The sequence below is a fragment of the Phyllostomus discolor genome, chromosome 1 (genome assembly GCF_004126475.2).
Source record: "Phyllostomus discolor isolate MPI-MPIP mPhyDis1 chromosome 1, mPhyDis1.pri.v3, whole genome shotgun sequence".
NCBI classification, from domain to species: Eukaryota; Metazoa; Chordata; class Mammalia; order Chiroptera; family Phyllostomidae; genus Phyllostomus; species Phyllostomus discolor.
The window spans coordinates 89851177-89871640 of NC_040903.2; the positions used below are offsets into that span (position 1 = coordinate 89851177).

General features: G+C 40.7%; 2 protein-coding genes across 4 annotated transcripts in view; both read left to right on the forward strand.

Moving 5' to 3' along the window:
- Positions 1–892: 892 nt before the first annotated feature.
- LOC114492639 (histone H2A.Z) lies at positions 893–3364 on the forward strand. The gene is made up of 5 exons (XM_028507060.2): positions 893–1244; positions 1686–1763; positions 2042–2155; positions 2497–2626; positions 2930–3364. The coding sequence occupies exons 1-5, from the start codon at positions 1242–1244 to the stop codon at positions 2989–2991; spliced, it is 387 nt and encodes a 128-aa protein (XP_028362861.1). The 5' UTR covers positions 893–1241; the 3' UTR covers positions 2992–3364.
- Positions 3365–4467: 1103 nt separating this feature from the next.
- DNAJB14 (DnaJ heat shock protein family (Hsp40) member B14) overlaps positions 4468–20464 on the forward strand; it is a 50605-nt gene continuing 34608 nt past the window's right edge. Inside the window, exon 1 of one of the 3 annotated variants that reach the window (XM_028506071.2) lies at positions 4468–5032. In XM_028506071.2, coding sequence (XP_028361872.1) covers positions 4900–5032 — 133 coding nt within the window. In that variant the 5' untranslated portion in view covers positions 4468–4899. The remainder of the gene's footprint in view (positions 5033–20464) is intronic. The other 2 variants (XM_036026040.1, XM_028506069.2) reach the window with 2 other exon arrangements.

Below are 20464 nucleotides of genomic sequence, written 5' to 3' on the forward strand. Positions count from 1 at the left end.
ACAAGCAGCTAGAGATGTACACAGGTGTTAGTTGGAAGACTAAGTAACTGGCATTATTCTAGTACTGTGTGTAGAGTACTAATTTTTAAGCCCACTATTTGCAATTTGTTGTATGGACCATCTTGCAACTACCTCTGAATCACAGTAGGAGTTACCCAACGACACATGTTAACAATTGTCATTTGTCATGTAGCAAAATGTTTATAGAAAAATGGACACATAATAACTTTAAAGTATCAATCAACGTTAAACACCAGGGTATGGGTGGAACGCACTGATGGGTAGTCCAGGAAAATCTAGCTTACTATCTGATTAAAGAAAACAGTAGCGTCTCACCCCAAGCCTTCTGTGCGAAGACCAAAAGGTCTTTTGTGTCCAGAGAGGTGACTTTGCTACGCTGTTTGTTCCCGTGTAATTGTCCCGTCGGGAGTTTCAAAAGTAGCGAAAAAGGAAGAGGTGGGAGATACTGCTGAAAAGGAAGTGGGGGCACAGGGTCTTGACTAGACGGTGGTTTGGGGACTCGCCTAAGGTGTAATAAGGCAAAACCGCTACGGAGGAGGAGTCCGTACTCCTCTTACAAAACGCATTCGCGCCACCTGTCAAACTCAAGGGACATATAGTGGGGCGAAGAGGAGGTTGCTCGGGAAGAAGGTTGAACGAAGCAGGTCGCTGACTTATGCGATGGGGTGTATGCGTGGGGTGGGGGGGAACAGGAAGGAGGGAACGCTAGACCCGGAGGCGACTTCGCGTGGCCACCGGAACCCGGCTAGGAGACCAGGGGGCGCTACTGCGTGCTCCTCCCCAAAGTCTCTCAGCGCCTCCTCCCAGACACGTGACCACTAGCAGACGGTGTCCTCGTTCCCGCAGTGTAGCTCGCTCAGTTTCTTTCCTCCCGCCGCGGTGCCCTTCTCTCCGGTTCCTATCCCTCCGCCCTCTCCCCCCTCCCCCCCTCTCGTCCCAATAGCGGTTCGAGCTACGAAGCGCCCGCCCCTCCGCCTTTTTCTCCGTTTGCTCATTGGCTGAAGCCTCAAGGACGCGTCCCCAGGGCGGATGGCAGCCATTGGTGGGATGAGCAATCCGAGTTCCCGGATGAGGGAACATTCTGCAGTATAAAGGGAGCGGGGAAGGCGGGAGACAGCGCAGTTTGAATCGCGGTGCGACGGAGTAGGCGGTGGGATCTCGCTGGGTGTCTGACTAGTCCTTTCTCTGCCTTGCTTGATTGAGCTTCAGCAGAATTCGAAATGGTAAACTTCTCAGAGGCTCTTGAAGGCTCCGCGGGTTTTTGCCTGCGGAGAAAAACCCGTTACACACGGAGATGAGGGTGAAGTGGCGACGGTTGGGAACGCGCGGAGATAGGATTTGGAAGAGCGGGGGGAGGTGATTTGTCGGTGGCGAGCGCAGCCGCCTGCGATCTCGCAGCAGGCGGCGACGGTTGGGTGGCGCGCGCAGTGCCGGTGGGGGCCAGCGGGTGGCCAACAGGCGGACGGGGGCGCGCGGCCCCGACGGGCGCGCAGCGGGGGGCGTGCAGGCGGGGTCGCCCTTGCGGCGCGCGGCGTACCGGAGACCCCGGCGGAGCACGGGGGCGCGCTCGCGCCCGGGCCGCGCCGCGGTGGGGGAGGGGCGCGCCTCCCTGGTAATCCTATATTCTCCGTTCCTTCTTCCTCGCGGGCGTGTGCGCGCCGTAGGCTGGCGGTAAGGCTGGGAAAGACTCCGGAAAGGCCAAGACAAAGGCGGTTTCCCGCTCGCAGAGAGCCGGTTTGCAGGTCAGTGCTTCGGTACAGTCTGGGAATCGTGACGTTTTTCTTTTCTCCTCCTTTCTTGTTTATCATCGCTCTAAATGGGCGTTTCGTCTTTGCGTGGGTGATGCGGTGTCGCGACTTGTTCTGCCCATACGATAAATATCGGGGAGGGGGTAAGATCACGTGTGTGGATACGGGTGAGCGTTGCTGCAGTAGTGTCCTTGCCACTTGCTTTGGCTCGCGTGTAATTTTTATAGCCTTTGATTCATATTTTTGTCCATTTGTTTGTGCTTAAAATTAAGTTTCCGGTGGGCCGTATTCATCGGCACCTGAAATCTAGGACGACCAGCCATGGACGTGTGGGCGCGACTGCTGCTGTGTACAGCGCAGCCATTCTGGAGTACCTCACCGCAGAGGTAAATGGGTATACGCCTATAATCTGAAAAGGTTTGGCGGTGGGGGGTGCGGTGTAGGTGGTGAGAGGGAAGGAGGAAAGTGATGCAAGAAAACTCGAAGGCCCTAAACGCGGCGAGAACGCTAGAGGGAGCTGGTGATCATTAAGGGATCATACTGAGCTTCAGCTGCTCTTGGAAATAAAATTGCGTGCCCCCTTTATAGTTTATGCTATCCTGACATCGAGGTAGTGGAGGCAGGAGGGAGACAATTGATAGATTTACGTTCATGAAGGTTCAGCTCTTTGGATTTTGGCCTAAACAAGAGTTGGAAAGAGACTGATTGGTTAGCCCCTGCCTTCTAGGTACTTGAATTGGCAGGAAATGCATCAAAAGACTTAAAGGTAAAGCGTATTACCCCTCGTCATTTGCAACTTGCTATTCGTGGAGATGAAGAATTGGACTCTCTCATCAAGGCTACAATTGCTGGTGGTGGTATGTAAATACTAAAATTTTACTTTAAATTTCTTTAGAGAAAATAGTTCTTTTAAAAAAAATTACCATTAGTAATTTTTAATCTAAAAGAGGGCGCTTGGGTATGTATTTCACTGACATACAATCATACTGTTTGTATGATTAAAAATAAACTATTAAGAATAAATCATACAGAAATGATTTATTTTGGGGGATCATTCTTCACATTTAAAGACGTCTTCCAAGTTGAGCAGTAAACAGTCTTGGTTTAAATGTAGTGTATAAAATATGTACTAAAACGTAAAATTTCTGTTCCTCTCCTAGGTGTCATTCCACACATCCACAAATCTCTGATTGGGAAGAAAGGGCAACAGAAGACTGTCTAAAGGATGCCGGGATTTCTTATTATCTCAGGACTCTAAATACTCTAACAGCTGTCCAGTGTTGGTGATTCCAGTGGACTGTATCTCTGTGAAAAACACAATTTTGCCTTTTTGTAATTCTATTTGAGCAAGTTGGAAGTTTAATTAGCATTCCAACCAACCAAATTTCTGCATTCGAGTCTTAACCATATTTAAGTGTTACTGTGGCTTCAAAGAAGCTATTGATTCTGAAGTAGTGGGTTTTGATTGAGTTGACTGTTTTTAAAAAACTGTTTGGATTTTAATTGTGATGCAGAAGTTATAGTAACAAACATTTGGTTTTGTACAGACATTATTTCCACTCCAGTGGATAAGCTCAATAAAGGTCATACCCCAACTAGTTGTGTCTTAAATTTGCTTGATTGTATTAGAAACATCTTTCGAATAGGCATCATCCAGCAATAATAAATTAAGCATATTTCTTACTGAGAAATTAAATTGAATTCTCTAAATCAATAGTTAGGTGGCCCAACTGTAATTTTTAATATGTTATTAGCTACTAAAGATTTTAAAACTTTAGCAGGAACTGGAATGGGGCAAGTTTTATAGGTTAGTTATCCATCTCAGTTTGTGTCTTGGTCAAAGTTTCTGTATGTGACAGCACTGCACTGGTAGAGTATTTCTGTGGTGGACTTGGGGAGAGCAGGTGTAGGGAAGCCTTGTATCTACCACCTCCCCAGGCAGAACTTCCAGCTTAGACATGAGATACCAGTGTTTTCTGTTGGCTAAGCACAGTTTTTTAAAGTCTCTGAATTAAATTATTAATAACTCATTAACATCTTGGTGGGATATTACATTTCCTAGAAGAGATTCAGGATTTCTTTTGGGAAGAAAGGTTCAGTTTTGGTATCTCCAACAGGCTAACAAACACTTGAGTGAACCTTGTAAACAGTGGTTATTTTGTGACTGGATTGAGGGGATTATTTTTACGTTTGGTTTCTGGCAAATTGTCTTAATTTTTGTTAATTTGGATAATATTCCCAAGTAGTAAGTACCTCCAGCCCCCAGTGTTTTACAATGGCACTGTCATGGAAATGGGTAAGGAAGAAAAGTGAAGTAGTTAACCTCTGATGGCAATGAGTTTCCAGAAAGCTGGTGCCTGCCTTGTTTTGGTCATAAAGGGGTTGGGGTTAAGGCCAGAATAACTGCAAACGATCTGCTTTGAACCTCAATGGTATGACACAATTCATGAATCTGGGTCAGGAAAATGGTGTGCAGCTTTAAAGAGAAAAAAAGCCAAACCAGCCCTAGAGTTAGGGTCTAACCATGCTCTACTGTGTTCGTCAACACCTGTGCCGGAAGCGCTGCCTCACGGATTGACAGCGCGGTCGTCACCTGACCAAATCCTCCCCGGGCAATGGGCGCTAGGGGGCGGGGCCTCCGGTATCTGGGAATTTTCCTGAAAAACGGTGTCCCCACCTCCCAACCTCCCAACCGTCGCTCCGGCCGCCTGGAAGGCGGGCTGCGCGAGGCTGTCAGGGGTTACGGAGCGGCCAATGAGGGCGGCGGTCCCAGCCTCGGCGGGACTTCCCCCGGAGCCGCTGGGCTGGTGGCGTCCGCCCGCCCGACCCCTCGGGTAGATCCGCTTTGAACCTTTTGGCGCCCCGCAGAGACCGCTGATTAGACTCGTACCCCGGGGTTTGGGGGCCTGGAGATGCCGCTTGCTCCTTAGCGGCCCGCAGGGCGGGCCGTGAGGAGGCGGAGCCGCGAGCCCGCCAGTCAGCCCAGGCCTCCGCAGACTGGGTCTCTGCGCTCCGCCCGCTCGCCTCCGCACGCCCCAACCCCGGCGAGCCTCGCCTCCTCGGAGGCGGCGGCTTCCGCCCCCTGGTAGCGGCGCTCCCGGAGGAAACGGAAGAAGGCGCAAGCCAAGCCATGGAGGGGAACCGGGATGAGGCAGAGAAATGTGTCGAGATCGCCAGGGAGGCCCTGAACGCCGGTGACCGCGAGAAGGCCCAGCGTTTCCTGCAGAAGGCCGAGAAGCTCTACCCACTGCCCTCGGCCCGCGGTGAGGCCCTCTGTGTCCCTTCTCCGCCTGTCCGGTCCCCCGACCGCCACGCACTCCTCCCCACCCCCACCATCGTCCTTTCGGGAGACGGCAGGACCCCGAATCAAGCCGACCCCTCTGCGGGACGCGTCCTGGGCCGGCTGGGCATGGGCTTTGGATGGGCTGCCCGAGACTCCCCATGCACCAGCCTGCCTGCGAGATGCGGGTTCTCAGCTGACAGGCGAGCGTTGTTGCTTCCCTCCCTGGTCCGTTTTCGGAGACTGTCCACGGGACATTTGTGTCCCGTCTTAGCCTTACTAGAGTGGGCTTTATAATTGGGTGTCCGGTTGTGCGGCCCTCTCTTTCCCCATCCTCACCCCCAAATAAGGCCTAGGCTCCTAATGAAGTGAAAGGAACTGGGAACTGTAGTCGAGAATGTACAGGTCCTCGGGTCCCACCATCTCTGGGGACAGAACATTGTCCCAAAGCAAACATTTCCTAATACCTGGGATGACGTTTTTACCTGGGAGGGAGTTCGTTTAGCAATGAACAACACAAATTTGGCAAGAATGATAATGATTTGCTAAATAGTATCTGAGTTGATAACACCATAATTATCGACAGATTAGGCAGATCTTTAAGGAACAGTCCTGGACATCTTTTAGTTGAATTCACCCTGTTCATGTCCTACCTAGACTTTCAAGTCACGCTCTCTAGACTTGAAAAGTAATTATAATGGCCAACACTTATAGAGTGTCAGACCATGTGCCTAGTGTTTTATATGAATTATTTCATTTACCCCTCAGGAAAATCCTGTGTACAGGTACAGGATTCATTTGAACAGAAATACCCATATGGAAACAGACTATCTTTTGGATGGGTGGATGGATGGGTTGGATGAATAAAAATATCTTAATACAAGGCTACACAGTAATTTAGTAGCCAAGTCAGAGCAGTACTTGAGCTTTCCTGCTCCAAAAAGCCTTTAACCATTATACTGCCTTGCTAATAGGGTACTGGTGTACTAGAGATTCAAGGTATTTCCAGGTTAAGAAAAAACTTATTGGTAAGAATGTGGGGTTACCTATTTTATTTTATTGTTTTCTTAATTTATTTCTACATTGTTGAAACTCTTGTGTTCTTTTGTTTTCTTCTATCCCTTCATTACATCACTTTTGAATACTATACCAGAGCGGAAAGGAAAGGGAAGTGAAAGAAAAGAGTTAATAATTTTTTAAATATGACAAAACACTTAAAGTATACTGGTTTAACCATTTTTCATTGTCCAGTTTAGTAATATTAACTATTTTCACATTGTTGTGCAACAGATCTCCAGAATGTTTCATCTTATAGAACTGAAACTCTACCAAGTTAAACAACTTCCCATTTTCTCTAGCCACCAGCCCCTAGCAACCACCATTTTACTTTCTCTTAAAATTTGACCACTTAGATACCTTACCTAAGTGGAATCATATACAGCAATTTCTCACCTAACGTAGTCCATAGTTTCTGCAACTTTAGACAAAATGACATGTAAAGAAACCAGATATGCCATAGGCTAATTAATGTAAACAAAAATTAACTAACTTCCTGTGGCCTCTCATCAACCTTATAACAAAATGAGGTTGAATGAAGCAGTGTTATTCAAGGACCTGTCTTTTTTAACTGGCTTAGTTCACTTGGCATGATGTCCTTGAAATACACCTGTGCTATAGCATGTAGGATTTCCTTTTTAAAAGCTGCACAATATTCCATTGTGTTTATATACCACATTTTCATTATCCATTCATCCATCAGGAGACATGTAGATTGTTTTTATATTTTGGCTATTGTGAATAATGCTGCTATGAATATGAGTATGTAAATATCTCGATGATTCTGCTTTCAATTCTTTTGGATATATATGTATATATGTGTGTGTATACATACATATATACACGCATATGAAGAAATGGAATTGCTGGATTATATTGGTAGTACTATTTTTACTTTTTAGGAAAACTACTATACTGTTGTCCATTGCAGTTGTACCATTTTACTACCAACAGTGTGCCAGAGTTCCATTTTTCTCCACCTCTTCACAAACACTAGTTATTTTCTCTTTGCTTGGTTTCCTTGTTATTGTTGTTGTTTGTTTTTTGTTTTTTTGATAATAGTCATCCTGACAAGTGTAAAGTGATATCTCATTGTGGGGTTTTGTTTTAATTTGCTTGTTGTCTATTTGTATATCATCTTTGGAGAAATGCCTGTTCAAGTCCTTTGCCCATTTTTTAATTGGACTTTTTTTTTGTTGTAGGAGTTTTTCATATAATCTGGATATTAATCCCTTATAAGATAGGTGGTTTGAATTTTTTCTCCCATTCTGTGGGTTATTTCATTCTGTTGATCGTGTGCTTTGATGCATAGAAGTTTTTAAGTTTGATGTAGTCCCATTTATCTGTATTTTGCTTTTATTGCCTGTGTTTTTGGTGTTCCATATAAGAAATTGGTGCCCAGAGTGAAAATTTTTTGAATCTCCTTACTGTATAAATACATGAGTTCATTCAGTCACTAGTCCTAGATGGAGAGTTTGAACATTAAGCAAGTAACCGCTTGAGACAGAGTACCACGGCCTTGAAACCTATGTCCTCCACCTACTAATTTACAGCCTATATTTGGGCAAGTTAGAGAACCTATCTAACCTTTAGATCTTGCATCTGCAAAATGGGACAATAATGTACTGATTTCATAAAGCTGTGAGGATTAAATGAGTTAATACATGGAAAGAATTCACAATAAGCACTCAGTTTGGTGTCACTCTTATTTTACAAGTGTGAGGCTCAGAATATTTAACCTTGTCTGGCATTCTGTCATACTAACAACTTGAATCAGTATACTGAAAGGATAGTATAAGAAATTAAAGCACAACACAATTATTGCTCTTAAAGACATGAACATGGGAAAAATTAAGCAATATGAAGTAAAAGTAGTACAATGTATTATAAGGCAGCAGAATGTGATTGCCAAATAAAGTGATGACATATAGTTGTGGTATAGTCTGAAAACCATAGTTCAGATGCAGACATTGCTTCTGACAGGTTTGTAACCAGAGACAAGTTACTTAGCTTCTCTAAGCTTTGTCTAGTTACGCATAAAATGTGGATTACATCACAGAATTGATGTGAGCATTAGCTGAAATAATGTTAGGGACAAACATTTAGCACAGTGAATTTTACATTAAATGTTTTCAGATGTTTATTGAATAATGTAAGAATTCAGAGAAGGGAAAAGTTTGAAATATTTTTGTAAGCTCCTGGTGAAATGTTTAGTGTACAAAGAAATTGAAGCTATTGGTTAAAATGAAATTTCATGTGTTTATCCCTAAATTTCACCAATTCTAGACTACTATCAAATTCTTATAACTCAGAGTTTTGACTGTATGTTCCTGTGGATGTGTTTTCATACTAAGATAGACAAAAGAAAACATTGCATTTTAACCTTCCTATTCTTGTACATATAGTCAATGGAAGGATACGAAACTAAATTCCAGAATTTTTGTCCACTTTACATTTTATCTTGCCAGGTGAGTAGTCTGATTAATAAAACACGTTTAAATACTGGCAAGAGGTTTTTTTGTGGAAAAACTCAGATCTTCAAATGGATCTAGGATATTACTTTTTCTGTGTGTTTAGTTGAGAATATTATTTTACAGTTGTTGTAGTGAACTTCTAAGTGAAGTGAATTTTACAGCTTTCAAATATTTTCATACTAGGAGTTTAGTTTATGTTTGAGAGGATTGATGCACATGAGTAGCTACTACTAAGGAAATACAAATATTCTAGAGAAATAATGTCAGCAGGCAGAAATTAAACTACATTTTAGTTTCTTCAACTATGTTTATTGAATTATTGATATGTTTTAGACTCACAGAAGGATACCATCTCACTGTTTTAGTGCTTTATGTTGCTATTTTAATACTTTAGTGTTTCATATTAATTGGGGGAACAGTTTGAGATACAATTTTTTTCAGAGAAAAGCATTTTGATTGTTCAGGAATTTCATAGTAATTTGACCAGTTGGAGGTCTTCAGCTTCAAGGCCATTCCCTGTCGGCTTTAATGAATGGATAGCCTATGTATAATTCATAGCATCTATTTGCATAATAATTAGTCTTATTTTTATTTTTTCTTTCATGTGAGAAATGTGTGTGTAGATTTTTCTTCCTTTTTTGCAACATTATTTTAAAACTCAAATCTAATAAAAAATTCAACTTTCTGTCCACTTTTGTCTCACTTAAAATGGTTAGTTTTTGAACTGTCATTACACATCTGAAGTATTATCCAACCTATTCCTTTTAGACAATTTTTTTTTATTTCTGACTTAATTAAAATTTAGTGCCAAATACAAATTATACATTCAGGACAATTATTTTGCTAGCATGAAGTGTTATAAAATGATTTCAACTAATAGCCACATGATTTCAGATATTATAGTTGAAGAAAAAATACTGAAATTTGGTTTTGAACCTTAATTTAGTGGTTGTGTAACCTTGCATTGTATAATTATCTTTCTGAGCCTCAATTTTCTCAGCTGTATAATGGGAAGCTAGTTATTCAACAGATATTTACTAAATGCACACATTTTTTAGTCATACAGTTCTGGGAACTAAGGAATCAATGAACAATAAGACAACGTCATTGTTCTCTTGGAGCTTACATTTTAGAGGAATGAAATACGAAGTTCCTGCTGGACAGTAATGGCTCAATTCAAGTGCTCTAAGAATGTCATGTGTAATTACTATGGCAAAAGTATTTGGTTAGGGCCTTGGAGTTAACAGTATAATTATCTCCTTTCTGTTATTTTTTTAGTTATCTGTTTGGGCACAAAATAATTGCTTTAAGTTAGCATTAATCCCCCATTTTTATTAAACTATTTCATGTTTAGTTAATATGTTAGTCCTCCCTGCTTTGCTGCTATCATTCTTTGTATTATCTGTGCATATAGCTATCCCTCTCTTAGATTAAAAACACCCTTGCCATTAGGGACCATTTTAATTTCAATGTCTTGTTAGTCTCATGGTGCCTAACTGTTTTGCATATACTTGTGGCATTTATAAGACTGGATTTTCGAGAACAATACCTGTTTATATAATTTTATTCCCTTCAGGTAAGATGATTTGTTAAACAAAGAAGGATTTATAACAGTAAGGCTTTTCACACTGATTTTTTTTTTTAATGAAGCTTTTCCATAATCTGACAAGTGTACAAATGTGTAATACAGGGTCCGGCAGAAGTAACACCTACTTGAATTTGGTTGGTAGGATAATAATATGGTTATAATAATTTATAGATTTATTTTTAATTTTTTCTATTTTATTGTTAAGTACAGTTATCTCCTTTTTCCACCCACTTCACCCCCTCACCCCAGCCATCCCTACCTCCCTCCCCTGAATACACCCCTCCTTGGTTTTGTCCATGTGTCCTTTATAGTTGTTCCTGAAAATCCTTCACCCTTTTCCCCACATGGTCCCCTCCCATCTCCCCTCTGGTTACCGTCCATTTGATCATAATTTCAATGTCACTGGTTATATTTTGCTTGTTTGTTTGTATTATAGATTAGGTTCCACTTAAAGGTGAGATCATGTGGTATTTGTCTTTCACCGCCTGGCCTGTTTCACTTAGCATAATGCTCTCCAGTTCCATCCATGCTGGCACAAAGGGTAGGAGCTCCTTTCTTTCTGCTGCGTAGTATTCCATCATGTAAATGTACGGTAGTTTTTTGATCCATTCATTTACTGATGGGCACCTAGGTTGCTTCCAGCTCTTGGCTATTATAAATTGTGCTGCTATGAATATTGGGGTGCATAGGTTCTTTTGAATTGGTGTTTCAGGGTTCTTAGGATATAGTCCTAGCAGTGGAATTGCTGGGCCAAAAGGCAGTTCCATTTTTACTTTTCTGAGGAAATTCCATACTGTTTTACATAGAGGCTGCACTGGTCTGCAGTCCCACCAACAGTGCACTAGGATCTCCTTTTCTCCACAACCTCTCCAACACTTGTTGTTTGTTGCTTTGCTTATGATGGCCATTCTGACCAGTGTGAAGTGGTATCTCATTGTGGTTTCAATTTCCATCTCTGTGATGGTTAACAGTACTGAGCATCTTTTCATACGTCTTTGGACCCTCTATGTCCTCCTTGGAGAAGTGTCTGTTCAAGTCCTTTGCCCATTTTTTAATTGAGTGTTTTGTCTTCCTGGAGTAAAGTCATGTGAGTTCTGTATGTATTTTGGAGATTAAACCCTTGTCTGAGGTATTGGCAAATATGTTTTCCCTTACAGTTGGTTCTCTTTTTACTTGACTACTGTTTTCTTTAGCCATGCAGAAGCTTTTTATTTTGATGAGATCCCATTTGTTTATTCTTCCCTTTATGTCCCTTGCTCTAGAGGACATACTGGTGAAAATATTGCTGCATGGAATATCTGAGATTTTCCTGCCTATGTTCTCCTGGAAGACTTTTATAGTGTCAGGACTTATATTTAAGTCTTTTAGCCACCTTGAATTTATTTTTGTGTATGGAGTAAGCTGGTCATCAAGTTTCATTTTTTTGCATATAGCTGTCTAGTTCTTCCAACACCATTTGTTGAAGAGACTGTTTTTACTCCATTTTATGTTGCTGCCCCCTTTGTCAAACATTAATTGACCATAGAGACTTGAGTTTATTTCTGGGCTCTCTATTCTGTAGCATTGGTCTATGTGTCTGTTCTTATGCCACTACCAGGCTGTTTTGATTACAGTGGCCTTGTAATACAGTTTGGTATCAGGTATTATGATCCCTCCTACTTTGTTCTTTTTCAAAATTGCTGCAGCTATTTGGGGTCATTTATGGTTCCATATAAATTTTTGAAGTGTTTGTTCTATATCTGTGAAATATTCTATTAGCCCTTTAATAGGTATTGCATTGAATCTATAAATTGCTTTGGGTAATATGGAAATTTTGATGATGTTAATTCTTCCAATCCATAAACACGGTATATGCTTCCATTTTTGTGTGTCTCCCTTAATTTCTTTCTTCAGTGTTGTGTAGTTTTCTGACTACAGGTCTTTAACCTTCTTTGTTAGGGTTATTCCTAGGTATTTTCTTTTTCTTGTTGCTATATCAAATGGGATTTTTTTCCTGATTTCTGTTTCTGATATTTTGTTGTTGGTGTACAAAAATGCCTTTCATTTCTGAATATTGACTTTGTATCCCACTGTTTGGCCAAAGTCACTTATTAGGTCGAGCATTTTTTTGGTGGATTCTATAGGATTTTCTGTGTACACTATCATGTCATCTGCAAACAGTGACAGTTTTATTTCCTCGTTTCCAATTTGGGTGCCTTTTATTTCTTTTTCCTGTCTCAGTGCTGTGGCTAGGACTACCAGTACTACATTGAATAGAAGTGGTGAAAGTGGACAACCTTGTCTTGTTCCTGATCTTAGTGGGAAAGCTTTTAGTTTTTGCCCATTGAGTATGATGTTGGCTGTCAGTCTCTTGTGTATGGCCTTTATTATGTTGAGGAATGCTCCCTCTATTCCCACTTTGCTGAGTGTTTTAATTATAAATGGATGCTGTACTTTATCAAATGCTTTTTTGCATGTATTGATATGATTGTGTAATTTTTGTCTTTTCTTTTGTTTGTGTGATGTATTACATTTATTGATTTGCAAATATTGTACCATCCTTGCATCCCTGGGATGAATCCCACTTGATCATGTTGTATGATCTTTTTAATGTATTGCTGGATGTGATTTGCCAATATTTTGTTGAGGGTTTTAGCATCTACCGTATTTTTAAGACTATAAGACACACCAGACCATAAGATGTGCCTAGGTTTTAGAGGAGGAAAATAGGAAAAAAATTTTTGAAGCAAAAAATGTGGTAAAATATTTAATAATGTAAATAACATAGGCTGCCACCCCCCCCCTCCCCCAAACACACACACACAGTGAGCCAGGTAAGCTATATTCGGACTCTAAAACATATCCCCATTTCCTCCCAGATTTGGCGGGGGGGTGTCTCAGAGTCTGAAAAATACGGTATGTTCATCAGCAATATTGGCCTGACATTTTCTTTCTTTGTTATGTCTTTGTCTGGTTTTGGGATTAAGATGATGCTGGCTTCATAAAAAGACTTTGGGAGTCTTCCATCTTCTTGGATTTTTTGGAAGAGTCTGTAAAGGATAGGGGATAGCTTTTCCTTAAATGCTTTGTAAAATTCTCCCGTGAAAACAGTCCGGTCCAGGGCTTTTGCGTGCTAGTAGTTTTTTGTTAACTGCTTCAGTTTTGTTAGCTTTTATTGGTCTGTTCAGGCTTTCTGCTGCTTGGTTCAGTTTTGGAACATTATATTTTCCTAGAAATTTGTCCATTTCACCCAGGTTTTCAAATTTCTTGGCATATAGTTGTTCTTAGTAATTTCTTACAATCCTTTGTATTTCTGTGGTATCAGTTGTAATCTCTCCTCTTTCATTTCTGGTTTTGTTTATTTGTGTCCTCTCTCCTTTTTTCTTGATGAATATGATTAAAGGCTTGTCAATTTTGTTTATCTTTTCAAAGAACCAGCTCCTGGATTTATCGATCCTTTGAATTGGGTTTTTAGTCTCTATGTCACTTAATTCTGCTCTGATCTTGGTTATTGCCTTCCTTCTACTTGCTCTGAGCTGTCTTTGTTGTTGTTCCTCCAGTTCTTGTAGGTGTAGGGTTAGGTTGTTTATTTGAAATGTTTCTATCTTTTTTAGGTATGGTTGTATTGCTATGCACTTCCCTCTCACAACTGCCTTTGCTGTGTCCCATAGGTTTTGCACTGTTGTGTGTTCATTTTAATTTGTTTCCAGAAACCTTTTGATTTCTTCCTTGATGTCATTATTATTCCATTCCTTGTTTAATAGCATGCTGTTCAGTCTCCATGAGTTTGAATATTTTTGAATTGTTTCCTTGAGGTTGGTTTCTAATTCAAGCCCTTGTGGTCTAAGAAAATACTTGATATGATTTCAGTTTTCTTGAATTTGTTGAGGCTTGTTTTGTGTCCTGTTGTGTGGTCTATCTTTGAAAATGTCCACGTACATTGGAAAACAATGTGTATTTTGCTTCTTTGGGATGAAAGTCTCTTTATATATCAGTTAAATTCATTTGATCTAGGACATTGTTCAGTGCCACAGTATCTTTCTTGATATTTTGTTTGGAAGATCTATCCATTTTTGACAGTGGGGTGTTAAAAACCCCTGTTGTAATTGTGTTGCTGTCAATATCTTTCTTGAAGTCCTCCAAGATTTTCCTTATGTATTTGGGTGCTCCTGTGTTGGGTGCATTTGTTTATAATGTTTATGTCTTCTTGATGGAATTTTTCCTTGAGTATTTGAAGTGTCCTTCTGGGTCTCTTTTACGGCCCTTGTTTTGAAGTCTATTTTGTCTGGTACGAGTATTGCTACCCCGGCTTTTCTTTCCTGTCCATTTGCTTGGAATATTTTTTTCCAACCCTTTACTTTCAGTCTGTGTAGGTCTTTTGTACTGAGATGGGTCTCTTGCAGGGAGCATATGTGTGGGTTATGTTTCCTTATCCATTCAGCTATTCTATATCTTTTGAATGGAACATTTAATCCATTAACATTTAAGGTTATTATTCATAGGTATTTGTTCACTTTTCCCCCCTTTGTACCTGTGTTCCTCTCTCTTTCACTGCTTTTCCTTTCTCTTGTTATAGTAGTCCGTTTAGTAAATCTGGTAGGGCTGATTTGGTGGAGATGTAGTCTTTCAGCCTTTTTTTTTGTTTGGGAAAATCCTTATTTCACCTTCCATTTTAATTGAGAGCCTCTCTGGGTAATCTTGGGTGCAGGTCTTTGTTTTTCATCATGTGGAATATCTTTTGCCATTCTCTCCTATACTGGAGTGTTTCTGTTGAGAAATCAGCTGTTAACCTTATTGGAGCCCCTTTTTATGTTATTTCTTGTTTCTCCCTTGCTGCTTTTAAGATTCTCTCTTTGTCTTTAATACTTGGCATTTTAATTGTGATATGTCTTGGAATTGGCTTCTTTGAGGGCATCTTAATTGGGACTCTCCTTGCTTCTTGAACTTACATGATTTTTCCCTCTCCAGGTTCAGAAAGTTTTCTGTCACTTTTTTTTCAAACAGGATTTCTATCCCTTGTTCCTTTTCCTTCTGGTATTCCTCTGATTCTAATGTTGTTGCGTTTCATATTATCTTGGAATTCCCTTAAGCTATTTTCATATTCTTTTAGTCTTTTTTTCATGCAGCTGTTCTACTTGGGTGTTTCTTTCCACCTTGTCTACCAGCTTACTAATTGGGTCCTCTGCTTCGTCCAGGCTGCTTTTAATTCCTTGTAGTGCATTTTTTATTTCCAAAATTTTATTGTTCATTTCTTCCTGGTTTTTGCTTATAGTTTCTATTTCCTTTTTCATATTGTTGTAGTTCTCACTTAGTTCCTTGTAGTTGTCTGTGAGTTTCTTGAGCATCTTTATAAACATTATTTTGAATTCTATATCTGATAGTTTGCTTACCTCCATTTCATTTAGCTCTTTTTGTGGGGAGTCTTTCATTCCTTTAGATTGCAGGTTTTTTCTTTGTCTCCATATTACGTGACTTTTTGTTTCTGTACATCCTGATGTTTCGCTTTGCTAGCTATCTTTGTAGGGTGAACTCCTATGGTAGGAATTCTGTGTGATTCAGTGGTATGGTCTCTGATCTCCTTGTCTGGATGCTTTGAGGTTTGCCCTTTCCTCTATTTGTGTGGGCTCTCTTGTACTTGGGTTTTTACATTTTGGTGATTCCTTTGTTGGTGGGTTCTCTCCTCCATTGGGTATATTGATATTTGCAGCTCCCACCTGTTTTTATGGGATCAGTGGCAGGGGTTAGGCAAAATGGATTAAGACAGCGGGAGAGTATTCTATGAGATTTAAAGCACAAGCAAGTGGAGAAGAGATAGGAGATTCTTTGGATAAGTATAGTGTTAATCATGATATTTCACCCAACTAGCCATCTTTTATAAAAGGGAAAGAGAGATAAGACTCTTGTTAAAGCAGAGGAGGATTCTGAGCTGAATCCAGAAAACAGAGCATTTGTGCAAGGTTAGATGGTGAGATATAGTGGGAATAAAGGATAGAAAGTAGGCATAGAGTGCGAGAGAATAGAGTTAACCACAACAATAATAATACTCAGGAATAAAGTGAACTGGGCTAAAATCAGAGAGGGGTGCTGTGTAGTATTTACCATTGTATGGAATAGCAATCATTTACAATAGTATTAGAACAACAATAATATGACAAGAAATATATACTTTGGATAACAAGAATAGAAAGTAGACAGTTAAAACTAGTGTGTTATTGGAGCACAAGTAAAGTGAAAAAAAGAAAATTAAAATATAATATGATGACTTCCAGCCAAGATGGAGGCATAGGTAGACACACAGCGCCTCCTTCCACAACCAAAAGAAGGACAACAACAATTTAAAAACAAAAAACAACCAGAACTGACAGAAAATTGAACTGTATGGAAGTCCGACAACCAAGGAGTTAAAGACATACTCGTCCAGACCGGTAGGAGGGGTGGAGACTGGCAGCTGGGTGGAGAGGACTTGAGGCAAGGCAGTGGCTGTTGGAGCAGGCAGTCCCACATTTTGCACACAGATAAACTGGGAGGGACAACTGGGGAGCGGAATGGACTGTGCAACCTAGGGCCCTAGCGAGGGGAAATATAACCTCAAACCACTGATTGAAAACACCTATGGGTGTTGAGGTGCCAGGATAAACTCCCAGCCTCAGAGGAGAGTTTGGTGGAGAGATCCACAGGATCCTAGAATGTACACAAACCCACCCACATGGGAATCGGCACCAGAAGGGTCCAATTTGCTTGGGGAAAGCAACTGAAATCCGGCAGAGAGCAGAGCAAGCACCATTGTTCCCTCTCAGACCCCTTCCCACATACAGCATCACAATGCTGCGACATGGGTTGCCCCACCCTGGTGAACACCTAAGGCTCTGCCCCTCACTACATAACAGGCACGCAAGGCAAAAAAAATGGCCTAAATGAAAGAACAGATCAAAGCTCCAGATAAAATACAACTAAGTGATGAAGAGATAGCCAACCTATCAGATGCACAGTTCAAAATACTGGTAATCAGGATGCTCACAGAATTGGTTGAGTTTGGTTGCAAATTACATGAAAAAATGAAGGCTACGCTAAGTGAAATAAAGGAAAATGTACAGGGAACCAATAGTGATGGGAAGGAAACTGGGACTCAAATCAATGGTGTGGACCGGAAGAAAGAAAGAAACATCCAACCAGAAAAGAATGAAGAAACAAGAACTCAAAAAGATGAGGACAGGCTTAGGAACCTCCAGGACATCTTTAAACGTTCCAACATCTGAATTATAGGGGTGCCAGAAAGAGAAGAAGAAGAGCAACAAATTGAAAACCTGTTTGAACAAATAATAAAGGAAAACTTCCCCAACCTGGCCAAGGAAATAGACTTTCAGGAAGGTCCTGGAAGCTCAGAGAGTCCCAAAGAAGTTGGACCCAAGTAGGAACACACCAAGGCACATTATAATTACATTACCCAACATAAAAATTAAGCAAAGAATCCTAGAAGCAGCAAGAGAAAAGGAGACAGTTATCTACAAATGAGTTCCCATAAGACTGTCAGCTGACTTCTCCAAAGAGACCTTACAGGCCAGAAGGGGCTGGAAAGAAGTATTCCAAGTCATGAAAGGCAAGGACCTACATCCAAGATTGCTCTCTCCAGCAAAGCTTTCATTTAGAATGGAAGGGCAGATAAACTACTTTTCAGATAAGGTCAGGTTAAAGGAGGTCATCATCACCAAGCCCTTATTATATGAAATGTTAAAGAGACTTATCTAAGAAAAAGAAGATAGAAGGGACATTATTCGTGCCAGATCCTATATGTAAAGGTGTCACTGTAGCAAAAATTTGAAAAGAGTATACTGGTAAATATCCAACAGTGAGAATTGATAAATAAGTTGCATTGCATTCATGTACTCTGTACCTGTTAAAAAAGATGATGTGTCTTAGTAATTTTTCATCCATTGACCCCCTCACTCTGCTCCATTGGCTCTAAATCCCCAACTGTCTTTGCTGAATTCTGAGTTGAGCATTATTTCTCTCTCTCCCCCCTATTACAACAGTCCCAAATAAGGTCTTCATAAAAAAGGATCATGTGAACCTATATTTATTGCTGTAAAATGACATACACTGTGTTATGAACTAAATGAAGGCAGGCTACAAATATAGTGTAGATTATTCTAATTTTGTTTAACAATATCTAAGCTGCTAGAGCACTAGGTAACTAGAGTAACTATAGTTAAATATCCATAATGAGTGTGTGATTTGTTTTATAAGTATATTTTGTTGATAATGCTATTACAGTTGTCCCAATTTTTTCTCCCCTGTATCCCCCTCCACCCTGGACCATCCCACCGTCCAGCATTCCCCCACACCCCCACTCTTAGTTCATGTCCATGGTCTTACATGTACATTCTTTGGCTTTTGGCTCTCCATTTCCTATACTACTCTTAACCTCCCCCTGCCTATTTTGTGCTTACCAATTATGCTTTTTATTTCCTGTACTGTTTCCCCTATTCCCCCCTCCCTGCTGATAACCCTCCATGTGATCTCCATTTCTGTGCTTCTGTTCCTGTTCTAGTTGTTTGCTTAGTTTCTGTTTTTGTTTTTGTTTTTAGGCTCAGTTGTTGATAGTTGTGAGTTTGTTGTCATTTTACTGTTCATAGTTTTGATCATTTTCTTTTTCTTAGGTAAGTCTTTGACATTTCATATAATAAGGTCTTGGTGATGGTGAACTCCTTCAGCTCGACTTATCTGGAAAGCACTTTATCTGCCCTTCCATTCTAAATGAAAACTTTGCTGGATAGAGTAATCTTGGATGTAGGTCCTTGCCTTTCATGACTTCAAATACTTCTTTCCAGCCCCTTCTTGCCTGCAAGGTTACTTCTGAGAAATCAACTGATAGTCTTATGGGAACTTCTTTGTAGATAACTGTCTCCTTTTCTCTTGCTGCTTTTAATATTCTCTCCTCATCTTTAATCTTAGGTAACTTAATTATTATGTGACTTGGTATGTTTCTTCTTGGATCCAACTCCTTTGAAACTCTGAGCTGCCCCGACTTGCATGTCTAGTTCCTGTGCCAGATTGGGGAAGTTTTCCTTCATTATTTGTTCAAATAAGTTTTCAATTTCTTGCTGTCTTGCTTTTCGTCTTCTCCTCCTGGAACCCCTATATTTCAGATATTGGAACATTTATAGTTGTCCCAGAGGTTCCTAAGCCTCTCTTCATTTTTTTGAATTCTTGATTCTTCATTCTGTTCTGGTTGGATGTTTATTTCTTCCTTTTGTTCCAAATTGTTGCTTTGAGTCCTGGTTTAGTTCCTGTCACTGTTGGTTCCCTGAATATTTTGCTTTATTTCACTATGGGTATCCTTCATTTGTTCTTTCATTTTGCAACCAGACTCAATCATTTCTGTGAGCATCCTGATTACCAGTGTTTTGCACTCTGCATTTGATAGAATGGCTATCTCCTCCTCGCTTAGTTCTTTTTCTGGAACTTTGATCTGTTCTTTAATTTGGCCATATTTCTTTGTCTTGGTGCACCTGTTATGTATAAGATCGGAGCCTTAGCTATTTGCCAGGGTGGGGCAACCCAGGTCTCTGCTTTGTGGCACTGTCTATGGGGAAGGGGTCAGAGGAAACAATGCCGCTTTCTAGCTTGCTGGGCACTTAGCCCACTTTCCATCACTTCTCTGGCTTCCCACAAGCTGAGTGTGCCCTTTCAGGTGCTGGCTGCCAGGTGGATGAGCTTATGTATGTTCTAGGACCACCTGGGTCTCTCCATGGACTCTTCTTTGGCACTGGGAGTTTCTTCTGCTGCCACAACCCGCACAGGTTTACAGCCAGAGTTTTTAAGGCTTTATTTCCCCACACTGGAAACCTGGGTTGGGCAGTTTGTCTCACTGCCTAGTTGTTGCTCCCGGCTTATCTGCACTCAAATGTGGGACCCCTGGTCCTCCAGCTGCTGCTTTGCGGTTCATCCTCTCCACCCAGCTATCCATCTCCACCCCTCTTACCAGTCTGGACGAATGTTTCTTTTTTAGCTCCTTTGTTGTCAGACTTCCATGCAGGTTGATTTTCTGGCAGTTCTGGTTGTTTTTTATTTTTAAAATTTGTTACCCTTTTTTTGGTTCTGTGAGGAAGTGAAGTGTTTGTATCTACGCCTCCATTTATTTCTTGTGTGGGAATTATACATGATTTTTTTTTACCGTGTTACGTTTTCTTTTTTAAATTAGATGAGCAACACTACTTTTGTAATCACACAAATAAAAGCTATTTCTAGATTTGTGAAGAAGAGGGGGAAAATCTCTTTGTTTTTCAAATCATGTGTTCTTATTTTAGACTCTGCTAAT

What these genes read in the sequence shown, in the direction of transcription:
- LOC114492639 (XM_028507060.2), top strand. An exon ending in CGCAGAGAGCCGGTTTGCAG is followed by an intron (nt 1,764 to 2,041) that starts GTCAGTGCTTCG and finishes CTTAAAATTAAG; the next exon opens with TTTCCGGTGGGCCGTATTCA. An exon ending in TGGAGTACCTCACCGCAGAG is followed by an intron (nt 2,156 to 2,496) that starts GTAAATGGGTAT and finishes CCTGCCTTCTAG; the next exon opens with GTACTTGAATTGGCAGGAAA.